Source organism: Marmota flaviventris, chromosome 13, assembly GCF_047511675.1.
Source record: "Marmota flaviventris isolate mMarFla1 chromosome 13, mMarFla1.hap1, whole genome shotgun sequence".
Taxonomy (NCBI): Eukaryota; Metazoa; Chordata; class Mammalia; order Rodentia; family Sciuridae; genus Marmota; species Marmota flaviventris.
Window position 1 is genome coordinate 70,937,523 of NC_092510.1, and position 18,289 is coordinate 70,955,811.

The 18,289-nt window shown below is 47.0% G+C and overlaps 1 protein-coding gene across 4 annotated transcripts in view; it reads left to right on the top strand.

Annotated features, from left to right (window-relative positions):
* The window catches only part of Tmod1 (tropomodulin 1), a 93,671-nt gene that overhangs the window by 28,745 nt on the left and 46,637 nt on the right, over positions 1 to 18,289 (top strand). For all 4 annotated transcript variants that reach the window (XM_027930841.2, XM_027930842.2, XM_027930839.2 and 1 more), the window contains exons 3-4: positions 8,107 to 8,263; positions 12,616 to 12,735. In XM_027930841.2, coding sequence (XP_027786642.1) covers positions 8,107 to 8,263; positions 12,616 to 12,735 — 277 coding nt within the window. The remainder of the gene's footprint in view (positions 1 to 8,106; positions 8,264 to 12,615; positions 12,736 to 18,289) is intronic.

Here is an 18,289-nt window from a genome sequence, read left to right on the forward strand (position 1 = left end):
CCCAGGGAAAAGTCTTGAGAGGAATGCAGAGCAGCAGGGTCAGCCCAGAACCAGACCCAGCCAAGGAATGGCAGTGTGCGAGACAGGGCAGAGCTGTGGAGCATGGAGGGGCAAAAGTGGCCAGAACCCAGACCACTCCCAGAGGGAAGAGGAGCAGGAGGCTGGAGAGTAGGAGCAGGTCGGGGTCAAATCCTGAACCACTCTCTGCACCTGGCTCATGAATTTTGTCATGATTCTAGGTCAGTGAAGCTGCTGAGCCTCCATGAGCACTTGGGGTCAGCACACATGTCACCAAGGTGTGGCCAGCTGCTGGAGGGGAACAGGGTGGAGGTGGAGAGAACTGAGACTGGAGGACCAGCCAGGAGGTGGGTCTGATGGTCCCGGCAAGAGTCACAAGGCCTGAAGGAGGGTGGTGCCCATGAGATGGAGATGTTCAGAACACACGCTATCTCAGGCTGGGACCGACCCAAGCTCCGGTGCAAGCCATGCTCCTGCCATTGGCCCAATCTCTGCCCATGCTGCACTTTCTGTCTCCCTATGGTCCCCACTCCCTCTCTTCACTTGGCCAAGGCCCAGGAAATCACTTCCTCCAGGAAGCTCAGGGCCGAGTAAGGTGCCACGCTGGGTGAGGTGCCTCCTCTCTGGCGGTGAGCAGGGATTGTGCACCCATTGTCTCAGGAGGCCCATGCCCAGCCCAATAGGGAACTTTTCTTTCTTGCATGAGGATTAGGAGAAAATAGGGCAGAGAAGCTTTCTATGCCATGAGCACCAGAGACAGATGAAATGTGCTGCTATGTCCAGTAGGTCCTGTTGCAAACGAATACTGGCCTTGGGCCCTGGAGGCCTTCAGAGGCCAGCACTGATGTCTTATGAAGTTGATCATGAAAGATGCGTTTCACTAGCCCTTCAGTAAGGTCAGGGTGGCTGAGCCAAAGGCCCAGCTCTTTCCAAAAAGAAAGCAAAAACAGGAAGAGGTCCAGAATGTATGTGTTGGTGTGGGAGTATGTTTGGAGAGAAAGGGACCCTGAGAGGTTTCAGTCCTACTTGTCCCCTTTATCTATGATGTCAAGATTCTGCAGCTGGGGCATGAGCAAGCTCAGTCCTGCCTGTCCTGATGTGGCCTGATGTGGCAGAGGGGAGACAGGAGGGCAAAAGCACAGGGCAAATTGTTTGAAATAGGACAAGTGGGAGATGTGGGTGGGAGTTTTAAGAACAGAAGCTCCCTCTGAGCCTCATTTTGTCCCCCTGTAGAGGGACATTAGCTCCATGAGGAAGAGCCCTGTCTTTTAACTTGGAGAGGGGACCTGGCTCTCACACAGGGCCACGCCCAGTTTCCAGCACCCTCTGCTAAGGGAAACAGTCAGTAGGGATGGAATGTCTGTCAAGGAATGAAGTCTACAGTCCTGGGTCAGGGTCCAGCATGTGACCTCAGGCAAGGCTCTGGCCCTCCCTGGCTCTTAGCTTCTCCCGGTGCCTAACACTGAGGTTGTGGCCCTCCTTCTCTTTTAAGGGGCTGTGTGTGGTGCAGACACAGAACAAGCACCCAGCATGCCTGGTGCTGGTTGAGGGAAGCACGGTTTGCATCTCCTTGTTCTTAGACATGGCTGATTTATTTGGGAAAAGTGATCTAATCATTTGTTGGTTGTTGTGACTTTGAAGAATCGGGCTAAGTGATTTTTTTAATTATTATTTTCATTGCTGGGAATGAAACATGGGACCTCAAACATGCAGGGCAAGCCCTCTGCCACTGAGCTACATCCCCAGCCCTATAAGGGATATTTTATGTGTGACTAGCCACCAGTCTGAAAATAGCCATATTGACCCTTGAGCATGCTAACTGCACACAGTGTCATCTGTTTGTAAAGTCAGGCTTCCTGGCTGTAAGGCTATCAGACTGTGTGATTTGGGGCAAGTACTTCAGCTTTTTAAGCTCTAGTTTCCCCAAGTGAAAAACTTGGCTTGGAGGACCTCTTAGGGCTTTGTACCACCCAGTTGCAGGAGTCTATGATCCTTTTAAAACATTACATATGTGTGCACATGTGTGTGTGCTAGTGTGTGTCTGCACAGTCTTGTGTGTTTATGTGTGCTCATGTGTGTGTGCACGTGTGCATATGTGTGTGCTTGTGTGCTTGAATACCTGAACACGCCTACAGTTGTTCTAGCCAGGATGGCTTTTCACACGTCCTTCACTATCTATAGCAGTGATATTTGTACAGGGACTTTTTCTTTAGCCATACTGGCTCTTGTTTGCAAGGGTGTGCAGGACCCTGACAGTACAGTTGAGGATGTGTCAAAGTTTCTGTTGTCCTTTGCTCAACTGGACTCCAGAGCATGGTTGTGAAAGTTATACTAAGATTAATCTCTCCAACTGTAGTTGGAGTTTTTTGTTTTGTTTTAAATAACTTGTTGCCTTTGGAGAGAGAGAGAATTTTTTTGAATATTTATTTTTTAGTTTTCAGCGGACACAACATCTTTGTTTGTATGTGGTGCTAAGGATCGAACCTGGGCCGCACGCATGCCAGGCGAGCGCGCTACCGCTTGAGCCACATCCCCAGCCCTGTAGTTGGAGTTTTAATGTGTTACAACATTGAAAAGGAAGTCACCATTTTAAAACCAGAAGTAGGGAACTATAGGAAGAGTTGCCGAACTTTTTTCCCCATGATCATTTCCAAGAACATATTTAAATTTTTGCTTCTTCATTTGTTTTTTTAATTTAAAAATTTCTTAGTTAAAAAAATCATGTATAAACCAAACATGGTGGCGCACATCTGTAATCCCAGCAGCTCAGGAGGCTGAGGCAGAAGGATTGCAAGTTCAAAGCCAGCCTCAGCAACTTAGTGAGGCCCTAAGCAGCTTAGCAGGACCCTGTCTCAAAATAAAAAGAATAAAAAATGGGCTAGGAATGTGGCTCAGTGGCTAAGCATCCCTGAGTTAAATCCCCAGCACAAAAAATAAAAAATAAAAAAAATCATGTATACACGTCATTCTTCCTCTAGCCAGTGCCTGGTGAGGGTAGAACAGCCCATAGATGTTTGTGGAACAAGCAAATGACTATCTTGACCTCCTCAACATGGAATCTTAGTCTGATAGGACCCTAATGGCAGCACATGAGCTGAGTTTGGCTTGCAGTGTTTCATTTGGCCTGAACATTGTTTTGGAAATGTTTGGACCACATGTCAATACTTTTAAATCAAGTGAGTTCACATAAAAACAAGCAGATCTAATAACACCATCCATGTTCCTACAGATCAACAATCACTAGCGCTGGGTAGTGTGGGGCACGAAAGCCCTACTGCACCGCAGTCCCCACTACCCACAAGTGATAACAACTATAACTTTAGGCTAAGTTCTGAGCATCTGGGAATCCCTCCTCCTTAAAACACACACTAGGCTGCCTGTGGGGTGACAGGAAGATCACTTGGGCTTGAGTCACTGCATGTAACTGAGACTTTGCTCTAATTTACTTCACCTCCCCCATTCCCTCCCCCAGGACCTACCACTGCACATTGGAGAGCTTGGGTGTGGTCATGGCCATACCTCTTAGCACACTGTCTGGGCACAATACTTATCAGTAGAAAGAGACATTTCTACATATACACGATCATCAAATACCCTCCTGGCCAGAGCCAATGACAAAATACCTGTGAGAGCTCTTGGTGAGCCTGGGTCTGGTTAGGAGTAGGTCTCTCAGTGTGAGAAACCCCACTCAGGGTTCTCTCATCCATGGCTTCTCCATAGCTAATTTACAGACAGGCATGTCACACTGTAGAACAGGCACCATGGTCAGTGGGGGCTGCTCTAGCCCACCAGACTCACCGTCACCCTTGGCCCTGGCACAGGAAGAGCCTTCTGTTCCCAGCATCCCATGACCATTCAGATTAGTGATTGTATTAGCCATTTGGATAATTCTTTCCTAGATAACATACGACATTTTAAAAACAAGAGTTTTTCTGAAATATAATTCACACACCCTACAATTATTCCATCTGCAATCTACAATTCAGTTTTTTTTTTCAGTATACTCAGAGTTGTACGATCATCAACACAGTCAGTTTTAGAACATTTTCATCATTGCAGAAGAAACTTCATACCCATGAGCTATTGCTCCCCATCCCCCTAAGTTCTACCAGCTCTCTTCCTCAGCTCAGGCTGCCATAGCAAAATACCGCAGAATGTGGGGGCTTACTTCCTCACAGCTCAGGGGCTGGGAGGCCTCAAGTCAGGGCCCAGCAGGGTTGGTCTCTGGCAGGGGGTCTCTTCCCACTTTCTCACTCTGTTCTCTCATGACAGGGGGCTGGGAGGGCCCACAGCAAGCTTTCAGATTCTCTTCTAACAAGAATGCTAATCCCATTGGCTCAGGGCTCCATCCCGGTGACCTCATCCATCCTTGCTTACCTCCATGTAGGCCCTATCTCCAAATATTGACACATTGGGGGTTAGGGCTTCAGCACGTGGATTTTGTAGGGTCAGAGTTCCATCCATAGCCCCAGCAACCCTCAATTTGCTTTCTGTCTCTATACATTCAACTATTCTGGACCCTTCATATAAATGGAATCATATAGTATGTGACCTTTTGTACCTGGCTTCTTTCACTTAGTATGACGTTTTTAAGGTTCCTTTATGTTGTAGTACTTCATTCCTTTTTTGTTGTTGTTGTTTCCTTTATAGTACTTAGGATTGAAGCCAGGGATGCTTTACCACTGATCTGTATCCTCAGCCCTTTTTGTTTTATTTTGGGAAAGGATTTTGCTAAGTTGCTGAGGCTGGCCTTGAACTTGTGGATCTTCATGCCTCAGCCCTTCAAGTTTCTGGAATTACAAGAGTGAACCACCATGCCTATTTTTTAATTTATTTGCCTTATGTCATTGAGTCATAAGAGAAATTTATGTATCCTGGCCACTAGGCTCTTATCAGATATACGATTCACAAATATTTTCTCCCAATCTGTCATTTCACTGATGTCGTTTGAAGCACAAGTGTTTTTAATTTTGTTGAAGTCCAAGACATATATTTTTTCTTTTGTTGTTTATTGTATTGTGTCATATCTAAGAGACTATTGCCTAATCCAGAGTCACAAAGATTTATGCATATGTTTTCTTCTAGGAGTTTAATAGTTTCAGCTCTTACATTTAGGTCTTTGATCCATTTTGAGTTAATATTTATATACAGTGTGAGGTCACATACTGTTTTTGAAAGCAAGCTAAAGTGATAATCAGGAATTTAACAACTATGCAGCTGTTATGGTTTCAGTTGAAAATCATAATTCTTTAAACATACATATTATTTAATGGAAAGAAAATAGACTTCAATTCCTAATGAGGCGTATATGTTCAAATTTTATGTTTTATGTTCAATTTTGATATTTTTGTTTTTAAAAGTCAACTTCTTTCAATAAACATTTAAATAAAAACAAAATGTTTTTATTCCCTTGTTATATGTCTTCAGTTCAATGCAGTTGTTCTCAGCATTGGAGGACATTTGACAGTATTTGGAGACATTTTTGGTTGTCAAGACGGGTGGGGGAGGGTGCTACTGGCATCTCTGAGGTAGAGACCAGAGAGGCTGCTGCAGTCTAGATGTATAGCACAGCCTACACAAAAGAAGCATCTGGCTCAAAATGTTGATTGTGCTGAGGCTGAGAAAGCTAGCTGTCTGGATCGGTGGCATCCATCACAGAGATTTGGAAAGCTGTGCAAGTTTGCAAACCAGTTTCCAACTTCATAGATTTCTCCCATCACAAACTGAGCCTTTGGGCAAGCCAGAATGTGTCCCAGCCCCTTACTGCCATCTTACCCTTCGTGGCAATGACAATCTATGGGCATCCCCTTGAGATTTTTTGAGAAAACCCAAGCACCTGCTTTCAATCCTTGATTTGTTGTGTATTTGCATGAAATTTCACATGCTCATATTCAAATATCTTGAACTTCAAATGTATTTGGATCATTAATTCTCTCTTAGCGACATATCTGGGTAACCAGTCTCCTGTCAAAATGTACTTGAACTGATGCTATAACAACAGCCCTAAGTCACCCTTTGGGGGTGTTCATTACACCAGGCACCATGCTGAGCACTCTGCCTGCATTGCCTAATTTAACTTTCTCAACCCGCCTACAAGGGAGTCACTATCACTATTCACATTCTTCAGCCTTAGAAACTGCAGCGTTGGGCTTAGGGGCCAAGCCCCATCATATAGTTGGGTCATTGTTATTCTGAGTCAGCACTTGAGCCTTAGGTGGGGTCAATTGTGAAGTGCAGGCATGTCACAGAACGGTTGGATGAATCATTTTGGACAAGCACATACAGACATTTGCAGGGCAGTGAGGTGGCCCTCAATCACACAGTAAGCCCCCTGCCATGGGACAGAAGGAACTAGCTGCAGGAAGTCCCCTCTAACCTTGTACCTGTCTGCGAAGCCTGGCTCTGCTGGGAGCCTGTCTGCTGTGGCAGACTGTGTGAGAACTGCTGCTTCAGGGTGCGGTTGGCATCACACATTCCTGATGCTCTGTTAGGCTTGATTTTCTACCTATAGAAACCCTCTCACTACATCCTCCAGCTCCTAGACTCTCCCGACCTTTGGCCTTAATCTGTTTGCACTTACCGGCACCACCCTTGAGGCCCTGACCTCTGCTGTACAGGCTTGCTCACCTATGGCCCACCCCCCAGGCAGTGACACCCCCCCTCCTCCCCCACCCCGTCTTGCAGCCTCTACTCCTGCTCACACATGGTGTGGTGGTAGACGGTGATAAAACAACTTGCAAAAATTCCACATCTGTTCAAGGTGGCCTCTCCTCCCAGCATCATCTCTCTGGGTGTCAGGCACGCAGCCATCTTTATATGCCTCTTGTGCCCTTGTCAGAGGGGGATTTCAGAAGAGTTTATGAGGGAAGATAAGGTGGTACCAAGATTTGAGATGGAATGACTCCAATTTAGTGAATTTGTGGGTGCAGCAAGAAGTTGCACACCTGCACCCCAGGTATCCTCCTCTAGCTCTCTGAATGAGTGCAAGGGGGTCAGAAGAATTAGAAATGCAGATGACCTCTCCTCAAAATTTGAACAACGGCTTTTGTTCTGATTTGTCCCTGAAATTCCTTGGGCAAATCTTTGCTTGTTCTGGAGGGAGGGGGATCTCTGAGCATCCTCGTGGTTATTAACATCTTTGCCTCTCAAAGGTTTGGGGGGTTGAATTAAAGGGAAGCCCATTGGGGTGATTGAAATCTACCCTAATGGGGAATCTGCTTCTGTGGGAAGCCCATGCTTAGTAGCCTGCCCATGTTTGAAAGAGAGCAAGCGCCCAATTGGTGGATGCTATCTTTCTTGAGAGACCCATCTCCAGGGGCAACGTTCAAAATATTTAACAACCAGCATGTCACAAGCACAGACCTGCTGGAGGCTGGAAGTAACCTATGGGAGGGCCACAGGCGCTGCAGCCAGAGGCACCTTGTCCTCCTCACAGCTCTGCTGGGCTTTCGGATTGCGTTTGGTAGTTCTGCCTCTTTCCACCTGATTCTGCATTTGAGTCCTCCCTCAACCCCCTTTGGCTTCTCTTTCCAACACTTGAAACACAAACTGCTATTGTTCATACATCCAAACACAACTTAGTCTTATTTACTTCTTTTTTAAATTTTTTTTAATAGTTGTAGTTGGACATCATGCCTTTATTTATTTTTTAATGTGGTGCTGAGGATCAAACCCAGTGCCTCACACATGCTAGGCAAGTGCTCTGCCACTGAGTTACAGCCCCAGCCCAATCCTATTTACTTCTCTAGTGACATTCTGAACACTCCCTCTGGGCTCAGCCTATGTCAGTCACCCTGAACCCTCAGCCCTCACCTTCGGAAACTTTTGAGACAGGGAAACTAGAGAATTAAGAGATAGCCTTTGTCTGCCTTTCATCTGGGATGTGGATTGACGTTGGACAAGTCCCTGCTGCTCCTGGGCTTTCAGATTCTTTGCATGTAGAAAGAGAGACTTGGATGGAGTCTATAGCTCTGGGGTCCCCACTGGTCCAGGATGAGTTCCTAGAGATTTGCAAGTCTTCAGCAGCTGACTGCTCTCTCTCTCCTTCTCTCTCTTGCTCCCTCTCCTACCTCCACAACCTGCATCTAGAATGCTCTGCTGCCTGCAGGCCTGAGGCAAAAGGATCAGACCACCAAGGCGCCCACGGGCCCCTTTAGAAGAGAGGAGCTCTTGGATCACTTGGAAAAGCAAGCAAAGGAGTTTAAGGATCGAGAAGACCTGGTCCCCTACACGGGGGAGAAACGAGGTACTGAGTGATGTCATTCTTATGCATACATCATTCCCAGGTGTGGCCGAGGGCCCACTATATGCCAGGCCCCTCCCTGACTGGCCAGGAGACAAGTCCCAGCTCCTATGGCACCGATGTGTGGTGTGGATTTGGTTAAGTTTGGGGGTGAACAGAGGAAAGACACCCCACCTGGAGCAGCCACACGTCTCCCCTGGTCCCTTTTGGTTGGAGTGTCCTGGCCATTTTTCATCCAAACCTAGATCCCATTGAGAGTGAAAGAGGAAACCATTCACAGGACTTGAGGCCTAACCAAGGACCACCCTGTGCATATGAGGAACCAGAGAGAGGGCCCCGGCCCTTCCCTCCCTTCATCTGTCTGTCCAGATGCTCCAGCCCAGGATGCATCTAGAAGTCCCCAGGGAGAAGAGAGGCTCTCGTGCCTGTGCGCCTTCCAGGCCCCCCGTTGTGTATTTTGCCTGTAGATGCCATTGATATTTACTGTGAACAATTTAAAAAAATAAAACAAAGCAAGTCAAAATCATTTCTGCCATTGAAAATAAGTTCTGGTCTCGTTTTAGTGAAGATCTTCCTGCTCCCTCCCCACATCCACCCTGTGCTTCTGGCCCAAGTCACTGTGATCTCTCACCTGGACTGTCACACCAGCCCCGTGACCATCTCCCCGCCCCCAGTCTTTCTCCTCTTCAAACTGTGCTTCATCAACAGCCCACGTGAACAGGGTTGTTTCTTTTTTTCAATTGAAGTAAAATTTACATGACATAAAATTAACCATTTTAAAGGCAACAATTCAGTGCATTTAGTACACCCACAGTGTCACAACCACCACCCCTATCTAGACCCAAAACATTGTCATTTCTCCAGAACTAACCAGGTATCCCCTTCCTCCACTACTCCACCCCCTCTCCCCAGCCCCTGGCAAGTACTACTCTATGAACTATTTATTCTGGATATTTCCTATAAATGAAATCACATAGTACATGACTTTTTGTATCTGGTTTCTATCAACTAGTATAATATTCTACAACTCATGCATATTGTAGTATGTCTCAGTACTTGGTTTCTTTTTATGATTAAATGATATTCCATAATCTGTTTATCCGTTCATCCACTGATTGATAGACATCTTGGTTGTTTTCACCTTTTGGCTACTGTGATTTCACCCTTTGGCTGCATTGAACATTACTGTTCAAGTATTTGTTTGAATGTCTGTTTTCAGTTCTTTGGGATATATACCTAAGAGTGGAATTGACGAATCATATGGTAACTCTATATTTAAATTTTGGGAACTCCCAACCTTGTTCTCCATAGCAACTGTTCCGTTTTTCACTCCCACCAGCAATATATAAGAGATCCAACTTTCTACATCCTTGCCAACACTCATTTCCTGCTTTTTTTAGTCCTGCTCATGGGTGTAAAGTGGTTTCTCATTGTGGTTCCATTTGCATCTCCCTAATGAAGCATCTTTTTCTGGGCTCATTGGCCATATGTATATCCCCTTTGAAGAAATGTCTATTCCAGTCCTTCACCCATTTTTAAGTTGGGTTGTTTGTCTTTTCATTGTTGGGTTGTAAAAGTTCTTTCTATATTCTGGATACTAGACTCTTATATAGAGTTTGTGAATATTTAATTTCACCCTGTATGTTGTCTTTGTACTTTCTTGATAGTGTCCATTAATGTGTAAAACTTAAATTTTGGTGAAGTATGATCTTTTTTTTCTTTTGTTGCTGGTAGTTTTGTTGTTGTATTTAAGACTCTATTGCCAATCCTAAGATTATGAAGACTATCCTAAGATCATGCCTTTTCTTTCTTCTAAGAATGTTGTAGTTTTAGCTCTTATAATCATGTCACTAATCCACTTTGAGTTTGATTTTGTGTATGGTGTGAGGTAGAGGTCCAACTCTTCATTTGCATGTGAATATCCAGTTCTGCCAGAACTCAGAAATGATTCTTTCCCATTGAATGGACTTGGCACAGTTGTTGAAAATCAATTTGCTATGGATGTTCAACTTTATTTCTGGACTTTCAATATTTTTCATAGTCTATGTGTCTATCTTTTCATGAGTATCACATTAGCTTAGCAGTTAAGTTTTGAAATCAATGAGTCTTCTAATTTTGTTCTTTTTCAAGATTGTTTTGTCTATTTGTGGACCCCTGCAATTCCATATGCACTTAAGGATTGGCTTTTTCTTTTCTGCAAAAAAAGGTCATTGGGATTTTTGATAAGAATTCCATTGAATCTGTCTGTACATCATGTGGATCATACTGCCATCTTAATAATATTGTCTTTTAATCCATTTATTCAAGATATTTTTGCATTTATTTAGATCTTCTTTAATTTCTTTCAGCAATTTTTGTTGTTTTCAATGTAAGTTTATACATAAGCACATGATTCTTTGGGTCCTATCGTAAATGCAAGTGTTTTCTTGAATTCTTCTTCAGATGGTTCGTTGTTGATGTGCAGAAACACCACTTATTTTTGTCCATTGATCTTATACCATGCAACATTCCTGAATTAGTTTTTACAGATTTTTGTATGTGGAAATTTAAGGTTTTTCTCCATATAAGAATATGTCATATACAAACAGAAATAATTTTCCTTCTTTCTTCTCAGCTTGAATTCTATCTGTTTTTCTTGTGTCTTTATGACTAGAACTCCCAGGACAGGGTTGAATAGCAGCAGTCAAAGTGAGTCTCTTCATCTTGTCTCTCACCTCAGGGGCTCCTTTCCCCACTTCTGACAGGTCCCAAATCACAGGCCGTCATCTCAGTAAAGTCTTCAAAATGACGATACCACCTCCTCTGCCTCACACCTTGGCTTTTCCTAGTCCTTTGCCTGGCTTTGTCTTCCTGTGTTCATGATGCTTAATGCCATGTGATTTTTCACATGTTTATTCTCTGTCTCCTTTCAATAACTTGTAAGCTATTGAAAGTCTTGGTCACTGCTGCTCATCAGTCTCTAGAAAGGTGCCTGGCACATAAGAAGCATTCTATTATTATTGCATGAAACACATGCACACACATACACACACACACATATGCACACATGGGCTTAGTTTTAGTCTCAGTCCATCTTCTAGTGCTATAACTGAACACCACAGACTGAATGGATAATTATAAAGAAGAGAAATTTATTTCTAGAGGCTCGAAGTCCATGAGCTGGTGAGGGCCTCCTGGTTGCAGCGTAACATGGTGGAGGATATCGCATGACACGAGAGAGCGAGTGTGCTAGTTCAGGTCTCTTAAGAAGTCACTAACACCCTGGCACAGTGGCGCACACCTATAATCCCAGTGGCTCAGGAGGCTGAGGCAGGAGGATCACAAGTTCAAAGCTAGCCTCAGCAATTTAGCAAGACCCTGAGCAACTCAGCGAGACCCTGTGTCTAAATAAAAAATATAAAGGGCTGGGGATGTGGCTCAGAGGTCGAGCAACTCTGGGCTCAAACAGTACCCAAAAAAAAGAAGAAGAAGTCACTAATACCACCATTGGGTCCCCCCCCTCGTGATTTCATCCACTCCTAATGACCTCCAAATACCATGAACACAGGAACTTGGGGATGAGGTTTCTAATGCTTGAACTCTGGGACACAAAGACCTTAACATGCTGTTTGTGAAATTTAATTTTTCACTCATGTGTCTTGGGCATTTTCCTTCTTCATCTCAAGCAGCTACCCTCAGCACACTTTAAGAGCCCTTGGCACCCCTTGGGGGATGGGGCACCCTCACCTCCCCAACAGTGCTCACTAGTGGACCAGTAGCGGGCATTTGCACGTCTCCCGCTTTACTCCCTCATTCTGTCACGAGCCTGACACTTTAAAAATAGAATGTCCCAAGAGGCAAGTGTGTATTTTTGCTCCCTTTTTGTGTTGTGTGAGTATGTGTGTGTGTGCTGCTGGGGACCAAACCCAGGGTCTCACACATGTTGGGCAAGCGCCCTAACCCATAAGCTGCACCCCATCCCCCTTTTTGTCTTTCCACCATCTGAGTGTATTTTATTTATTTTGTTTAGGAATGTTTACAACTTTTTCTCTTACACGAGAGCCCTTAGTTAAGGCATCCCTATTTTATTCTATTATTTTCCCTTGTATTTTTTCTTGCTTGCAGGTGGTTTAAAGTCATGACTGATGCTTTGAACAGAGTGGTTTAGTTTGACCAATTACAAACCCTTCTTTTCAAGTGCAAGCGAGGGGTGCCATGTTGGGATCCCTGACTTCTAGTCTCTGGGGAAGCTGTTCTCTGGAGGGAGAAGCCTAAAGGGCCCCCTCCACAGGACTCTGCCATGGTCCACCAGGGCCAGTGTCAAAGGCAGTCCGAACGTGGTCACACACCTTGACAGACACCATGTGTGTTCACAGGAAAGATCTGGGTCCCCAAGCAGAAGCCAGTGGATCCCGTGCTGGAAAGCGTGACGCTAGAGCCCGAGCTGGAGGAGGCCTTGGCCAACGCCTCGGATGCGGAACTCTGTGACATTGCAGGTGAGGGGCCTTCCAGAAGCCTCCCAGCGCCTTCCAGAGGGTTTATTCACAGTTGCAGGGAGCCCTTGTTTGGTTCACTTTAACAGGACACCTTCTATTTCTACAAGGAGACCAAAGTGTTAAGATAAAACTCCTTTCTCAGGGTAGGGGTGGAGCACTTTCTGGCATGTGCAAGGTCCTGGGTTCAATCCCCAGCACAGGAAGGGAGGGGGTGCATATCCATTATCAAGATGAGGGGGAGAGAGAAAACCATTTGAGCCCATCATATCACAGAGCCACTTGTTGCCATGAGACCCCCTCCCCCAGAGAGGCAGGAATGTGTCTCAGGGAGGGCCAGTACAGGGCCTTTCCCAGCCACTTGTATCACATCCTGCACAAGCCCGGGAAAGAAAATATAGAGAAACAAACAGGGCCTGGCGTGATTGGTTTGGGAGACTCACAAAAGGATCAGAGTGAAGACACCTGGTTTTAAGTTTTGAGCAGGGCGAGAGTGTCCCCCTTGTGTCTCATACTTCAGACATACCTCCAATGTGTGTCTCATTCCTCCAATGTGTGTTGCCATATGATCTTCACACTGGAAAACTCCAGAAGGTGGCAGACGTCCAGAGTCCTTTGCTGCTCACCTTTCTACCTAGCTCCTGTTCCATCCCCACTGAGGGGTGGGCTTCTTCCTGAAGACTCTGGGGCTGCTAACCCTCACTCAGGTGGTGGAGGGAAGAAGTCAGGGTGTGGAGATTCTGGGGGCAGAGGCAGGACAGAGGAAAGGAAGGGACCAACTGTAAGTGAGGTCCAGGGAAGAGTTGGCCCCAGAGACTAAGTGGCTTTTGGTGACTTTAATAAAGGAGGAACAGCAGTAAGGGAAACATTGAGTTTGATTTCTGGCCTGTGACATTTCAGGTGCCTTGAGCCACCCAAAGGGGGATAGTTGTGCACAAAGTTCTGGAGTTCTGCAAGGAGTCCCTCTTTGAGACAGAGATCTGGGCATGATTAGTGTTGCCAAACTCCAGGAAGAGCAAATGGCAGGTGGGGCCCGGGCTCTGGGGAGGCTTGTGCCAGGCTGGGGTAGGAGACTTTAGGGGCCAACCTAGCATGGTGGCATTAGCCATAATGGGCTGGAAACCAGAGGCCAAGACAAGATGGGCAGACCTGACCCAAGAGCCAGGAGGCAGAAGGAGGGTTCAGGCCAGTGGAGAGTCTCTGAGGTACCAGGCCAGGGACTGGGTGGGGCAGCAGCTGTCCACCTCATCATGTCCACTGGTCTCTTGGCTTCTCCAGGATGCCTGTGCGTGACTCCTGAAGGCATTCCGGGCAGGGAAGGGAGCTGGGGAGGGTGCTCATCTGCAGCAGGGGGGCCATGGAAGGAGGGCAGCAACTTCAACTCTTCAAACACAGGCCAGGGGTGACCCTGAGCAGTGGCAGGGGAAGCCAGGTTTCAGGGGCCTGAGGAGTGAAGGGAGAGAGCAGGTGTATGGCTCTGAGTACAAACAGCCCTTTCCTGAGGAGACAGGAAGTGTGCACAAGGACCAAGGGCAGCAGCCAAAGGACATGGGCTGAGAGAGTGGCTTCCATTCGCGCTGTAGAGCAGGGAGGCAGAGAGCTCTCCCCAGAGGGGAAGGGAACACTGAACTCAGGAACCTAGTTTGCTGTGCAGTTGAGGATTTGTTTTGTCAGAAGCCGCACAAGTCATATCAGATGGCCCGTGATGCCCATGTGTTCAACCAACCTCTTCCCCAGCCGGGGTCCTCTTGAAGGAGCCCATGCAGGGGAGTGCTGATGCCCTGGTCCCGCACCCCCAGGCTGACTCGCCCTGGAGCTGTTTTTATCCTGGACTTTCTCCTGCAATCACCCTGCATGACATCACTCCACTCATTAGGCAGCTCCAGAGGATTATCAAATGACCGCTGTCAGAACCAGGGCTCCTGCCCATGCCTGAGCCAGAACAGATCCACAGCACTGGGTGAAGTTTCTGGGTTGCTTTCTTGAAGCTGTTTCTCTTTATTTTTGTTGCTGCTGGGCTCTTTTTTATTATTTGCCCATGATACCATGCCCTTCTGATGTCCGTGAGGGAGATGAGGCTGTGCATTCAGCCCAGTACTAACTGGATGTCCCCAGATTCTTGAAAGGTGGCAATGCCATTGGAAGGGAGGGATATTTGCTGAGCACCACCTGGGTCCCAGGTGCTGTGTGGGTCGCTCTCAGCCCCCTGTTGCTTCTAGTGATCACAACAATCCCATGAAGCAAATTCTGTCGTTGTCCCAGTTTCATACCAGAGACCAGTTGCTCCTAGCACTGGGTTGGAAGTTGGGGGGCCCAGATGATACCAGGCTTGGTGGCTGGAGGCACCAAGATCGATGGTGGTGTGGGTGTGGCTCCATTCTCAAGAAGGGTGTGGCTAAAGCCATGAGTGGGGTGACTCACCAAACGAAGAAACTAAGGGGACCCAGGGTCTACAGGTCACCTCTAGTTCACTCCCAGGTAGGGATGGTACCTTCTATCATCCCAGGCTTTGGTCTCTCATGCACACAGTAAGCACCATGTTCCCAGGGTCTGCCTACCTACTATGTACCATGCCTCAGACTAGGCTGTGGTGAAATAATCCTAAGAGAACAGCCCGTTTCCTATCCTCATGGAGCGAACTTAAACAAGTACCTGGAAAATGTGATATGACAAATGAGGCCCACCCTCGGCCACCTGCCCCCAAGGACAGTCAGCCAGCCCTAGCTCTGTGGCTCTTGGAGGTGGTCCTGGCCAGATCATCCCCTGGCTGTTTTCATGCCCTCAGGCCCTTGCCCTAGACTCTCATAGTGGTGCTTATCTAGGCACCCAAGTCCTGGGCCAGAGCCACTTTCTCTCACCTGTTCCTAGGATGCAGGTGCACACCTTGCAGCTGTCCGCAGAAGCCATAGGCAGCTGGAGAAGCCGGGCATGTATGCGAGCTCACGCTGCATCCCGAGTGGAATCACAAACGAGTGAGGCCTGCCAAGGCAGAGAGAGGAAGCAGAACTCAATGTTCTTTTTCTGAGTTCAAAAATAGTTCTTTTTGAGTTTTGAGGAAGATCTAGACTTAAAAAAAATAAATAAAAAAGAAAGAAAGAAAGAAATCAAGTCCCTCAGTGCTAAATTCAGCTTTGCCGGTATCTACAAAGAACAAAGCAGCAGACCGTGTGGAAGTGCTGTTTTCTTCCATTGCTCCCTCCTGGTGACATGCAGCACCCAGGACCAAGTGAGAGAGAAAGGTCCCCATCTCCTACCTAGGGCTGGCTAAGGCAGCGCTGGCTTCAGGACCACCAGGCGCCACATTGGGCCCCTCTTCCTCCCTCCCTCCCTCTCTCCTCCTTCCCTCTTTCCTCTTTCCTTCCACCTTAATTTCTTCTGAGCTGCCAAATGGTTTTACTCCTCCTTAGGCCTGCTATTGACACATAGTACCTCCTAGCTCATATGTGATGGGTCCTTAGAATTTCCTGGTAGAGCCGGGTGCAATGGTTCTTGGGAGGCTGAGGAAGGAGGATGGTGAATTCAAAGCCAGCCTCCAGCAACATTGAGGCACTAAACAACTCAGTGAGACCCTGTCTCTAAATAAAATACAAGATAGGGCTGGGGATGTGGCTCAGTGATTAAGTGTCCCTGAGTTCAATCCCCAGTATCCTTCCCCTCCCTCTCCCCCGCCCCCCCAAAAAAAGAATTCCCAGGTTGAGGAGATGTTCTAGAACTCCAGGACTACTAGTGACCTCATAAGCAGAAATACTAACTTAGAAACCAGGAGAATCCTTGCCAAAAGGTCTTGGCAAACCATCTCCTTGGAAAGTGGAGGTGGGGGGTTTGACAGGGCCTGCCTGGATATTTATTGTGAACAATCAAAACAGGAGAAACCATGAGGAAGTGTTGTGTGGCTGTTGACTGAGGCCCACAGGAAGGTAGGTGTTTAGCACTTACACACCTCCACTTTACAGATGAGAAAACTGAAGTCCCAAAGGGGAAGCAACCTGTCCAGGGTTACCCAGGAAATTAGGACCAAGGCCCAGGCTAAAACCCAGGCCTCTCAGTCCCCTGCAACGTCCCTGCCTCTGCACCCCTCTCTAGACCATCACAGGAAGCTGGCAACCGAGCTCCACATACACTTTCCATTCTCCACCTCTGTCTATGTCCAGGGTGAGAGCAGGCACCATGTGAGGTTGCATCTTTCACAGGATTCCCCATAACCTTTGCAAACTGTGTTTCCAACCTGAAAACAGTCGCAGCCCAGAACACCATGAGCTGCTGCTGTGTGGGAGCCCTGAGTGCCAGCTCCAGGGGGTGCCTCGTGGTGATGTGACTCACCTGACGCTGACTCAGGCCTCAGCTCCTGCTGCCCACGGAGATGCAGCCTAAATTAAAACCTGGAGAGCTCGAAAAACTGCAGATGCCTCTCTCCCTATCGGTTCTCCTCAGTGATGAACAGGCAAGGATAATTTTAGGATGTGAGGAGCAGAAGGGACTCTCAGATAATTTCTTGTTGTGGTTCTTGGCTCCTGGGGGGCATCAGAATCACCCAAGGAGGTTAAAAAATCTCTCTCCAGAGATTTGTATTGTTTGTCCAGGGTGAAGCTAGGCATTGCTATTGTCTAAAAGCCTACTAGGTGATTTGCAAGTGAGGCCATGATTGAGGAGGTCTGGTCTTCTACCACCCCCTGGTTTGGCTGAGGAGACTGAAGCCCAGAGGGAGGAGGACTTTCCCAAGGTCACACCAAGGGCATAATCAGGGCTGGAACTAGAGTCTCCTGGCTCTTCATTAAGGGCTCTCATGTTACCTCTTTAACTGGAAACCATATCTAATGAAATGGGTTTTGGATTTAAAAAAAATACCATCACCAAATATTTACCAAATACCTATTATTTCTGGGAGGGATGCTAGAGAGACAAAGAATGCTCTTCCCTGACCTCTGGAAGCCCACAGTCCAGCAGAGGAGCACAAACGTACCTGGATATCTCTCATAGTGGGTCCTCTATGGTATAATAAGGACACCAGGCATTGGGAGAACCCCAGAAGGAGAGGGAGGAATCCTACAAAACTCCCTGGAGAGGAGGAGGGTTACCCCAAGTCTTAAAGGAGAGGGGGAGATAAAGAGGTTGAATAAAATACAGGATGTCCATTGAATTTGAAAGTCAGATAAACAATAAATAACTTTTTGATATGAGTATATCCCAAATAATGAATGGAACATACTTATAATACTAAGAGATTATTCATTGTCTATCTGAAATTCCAATTTCTCTTGGTGTGGAGAATCACCAGCAGAAGGGACAGTGTTGGCAAAGGCAGGAGAAGCTACTGAGCGGTGATGAACAGTGTAGCGGGTAAGCAACCAGCTGCTGAGGCAGAGCCAGCCAGGGGGGCTGGTGTTTGGACTTGGCCATCACAAGCCACAGTCCTTCCATGGACAGCTGCACACCGAACTCACATCCATCACTCCCTCCATAGACCAGCTCACGCCCTGCTCAAGGCTTCACTGGCCTCCCCGTTCACACCAGGAAAAGACATCTAAACTCCTCATCTCAACCCAGAAGACCTTGTAAG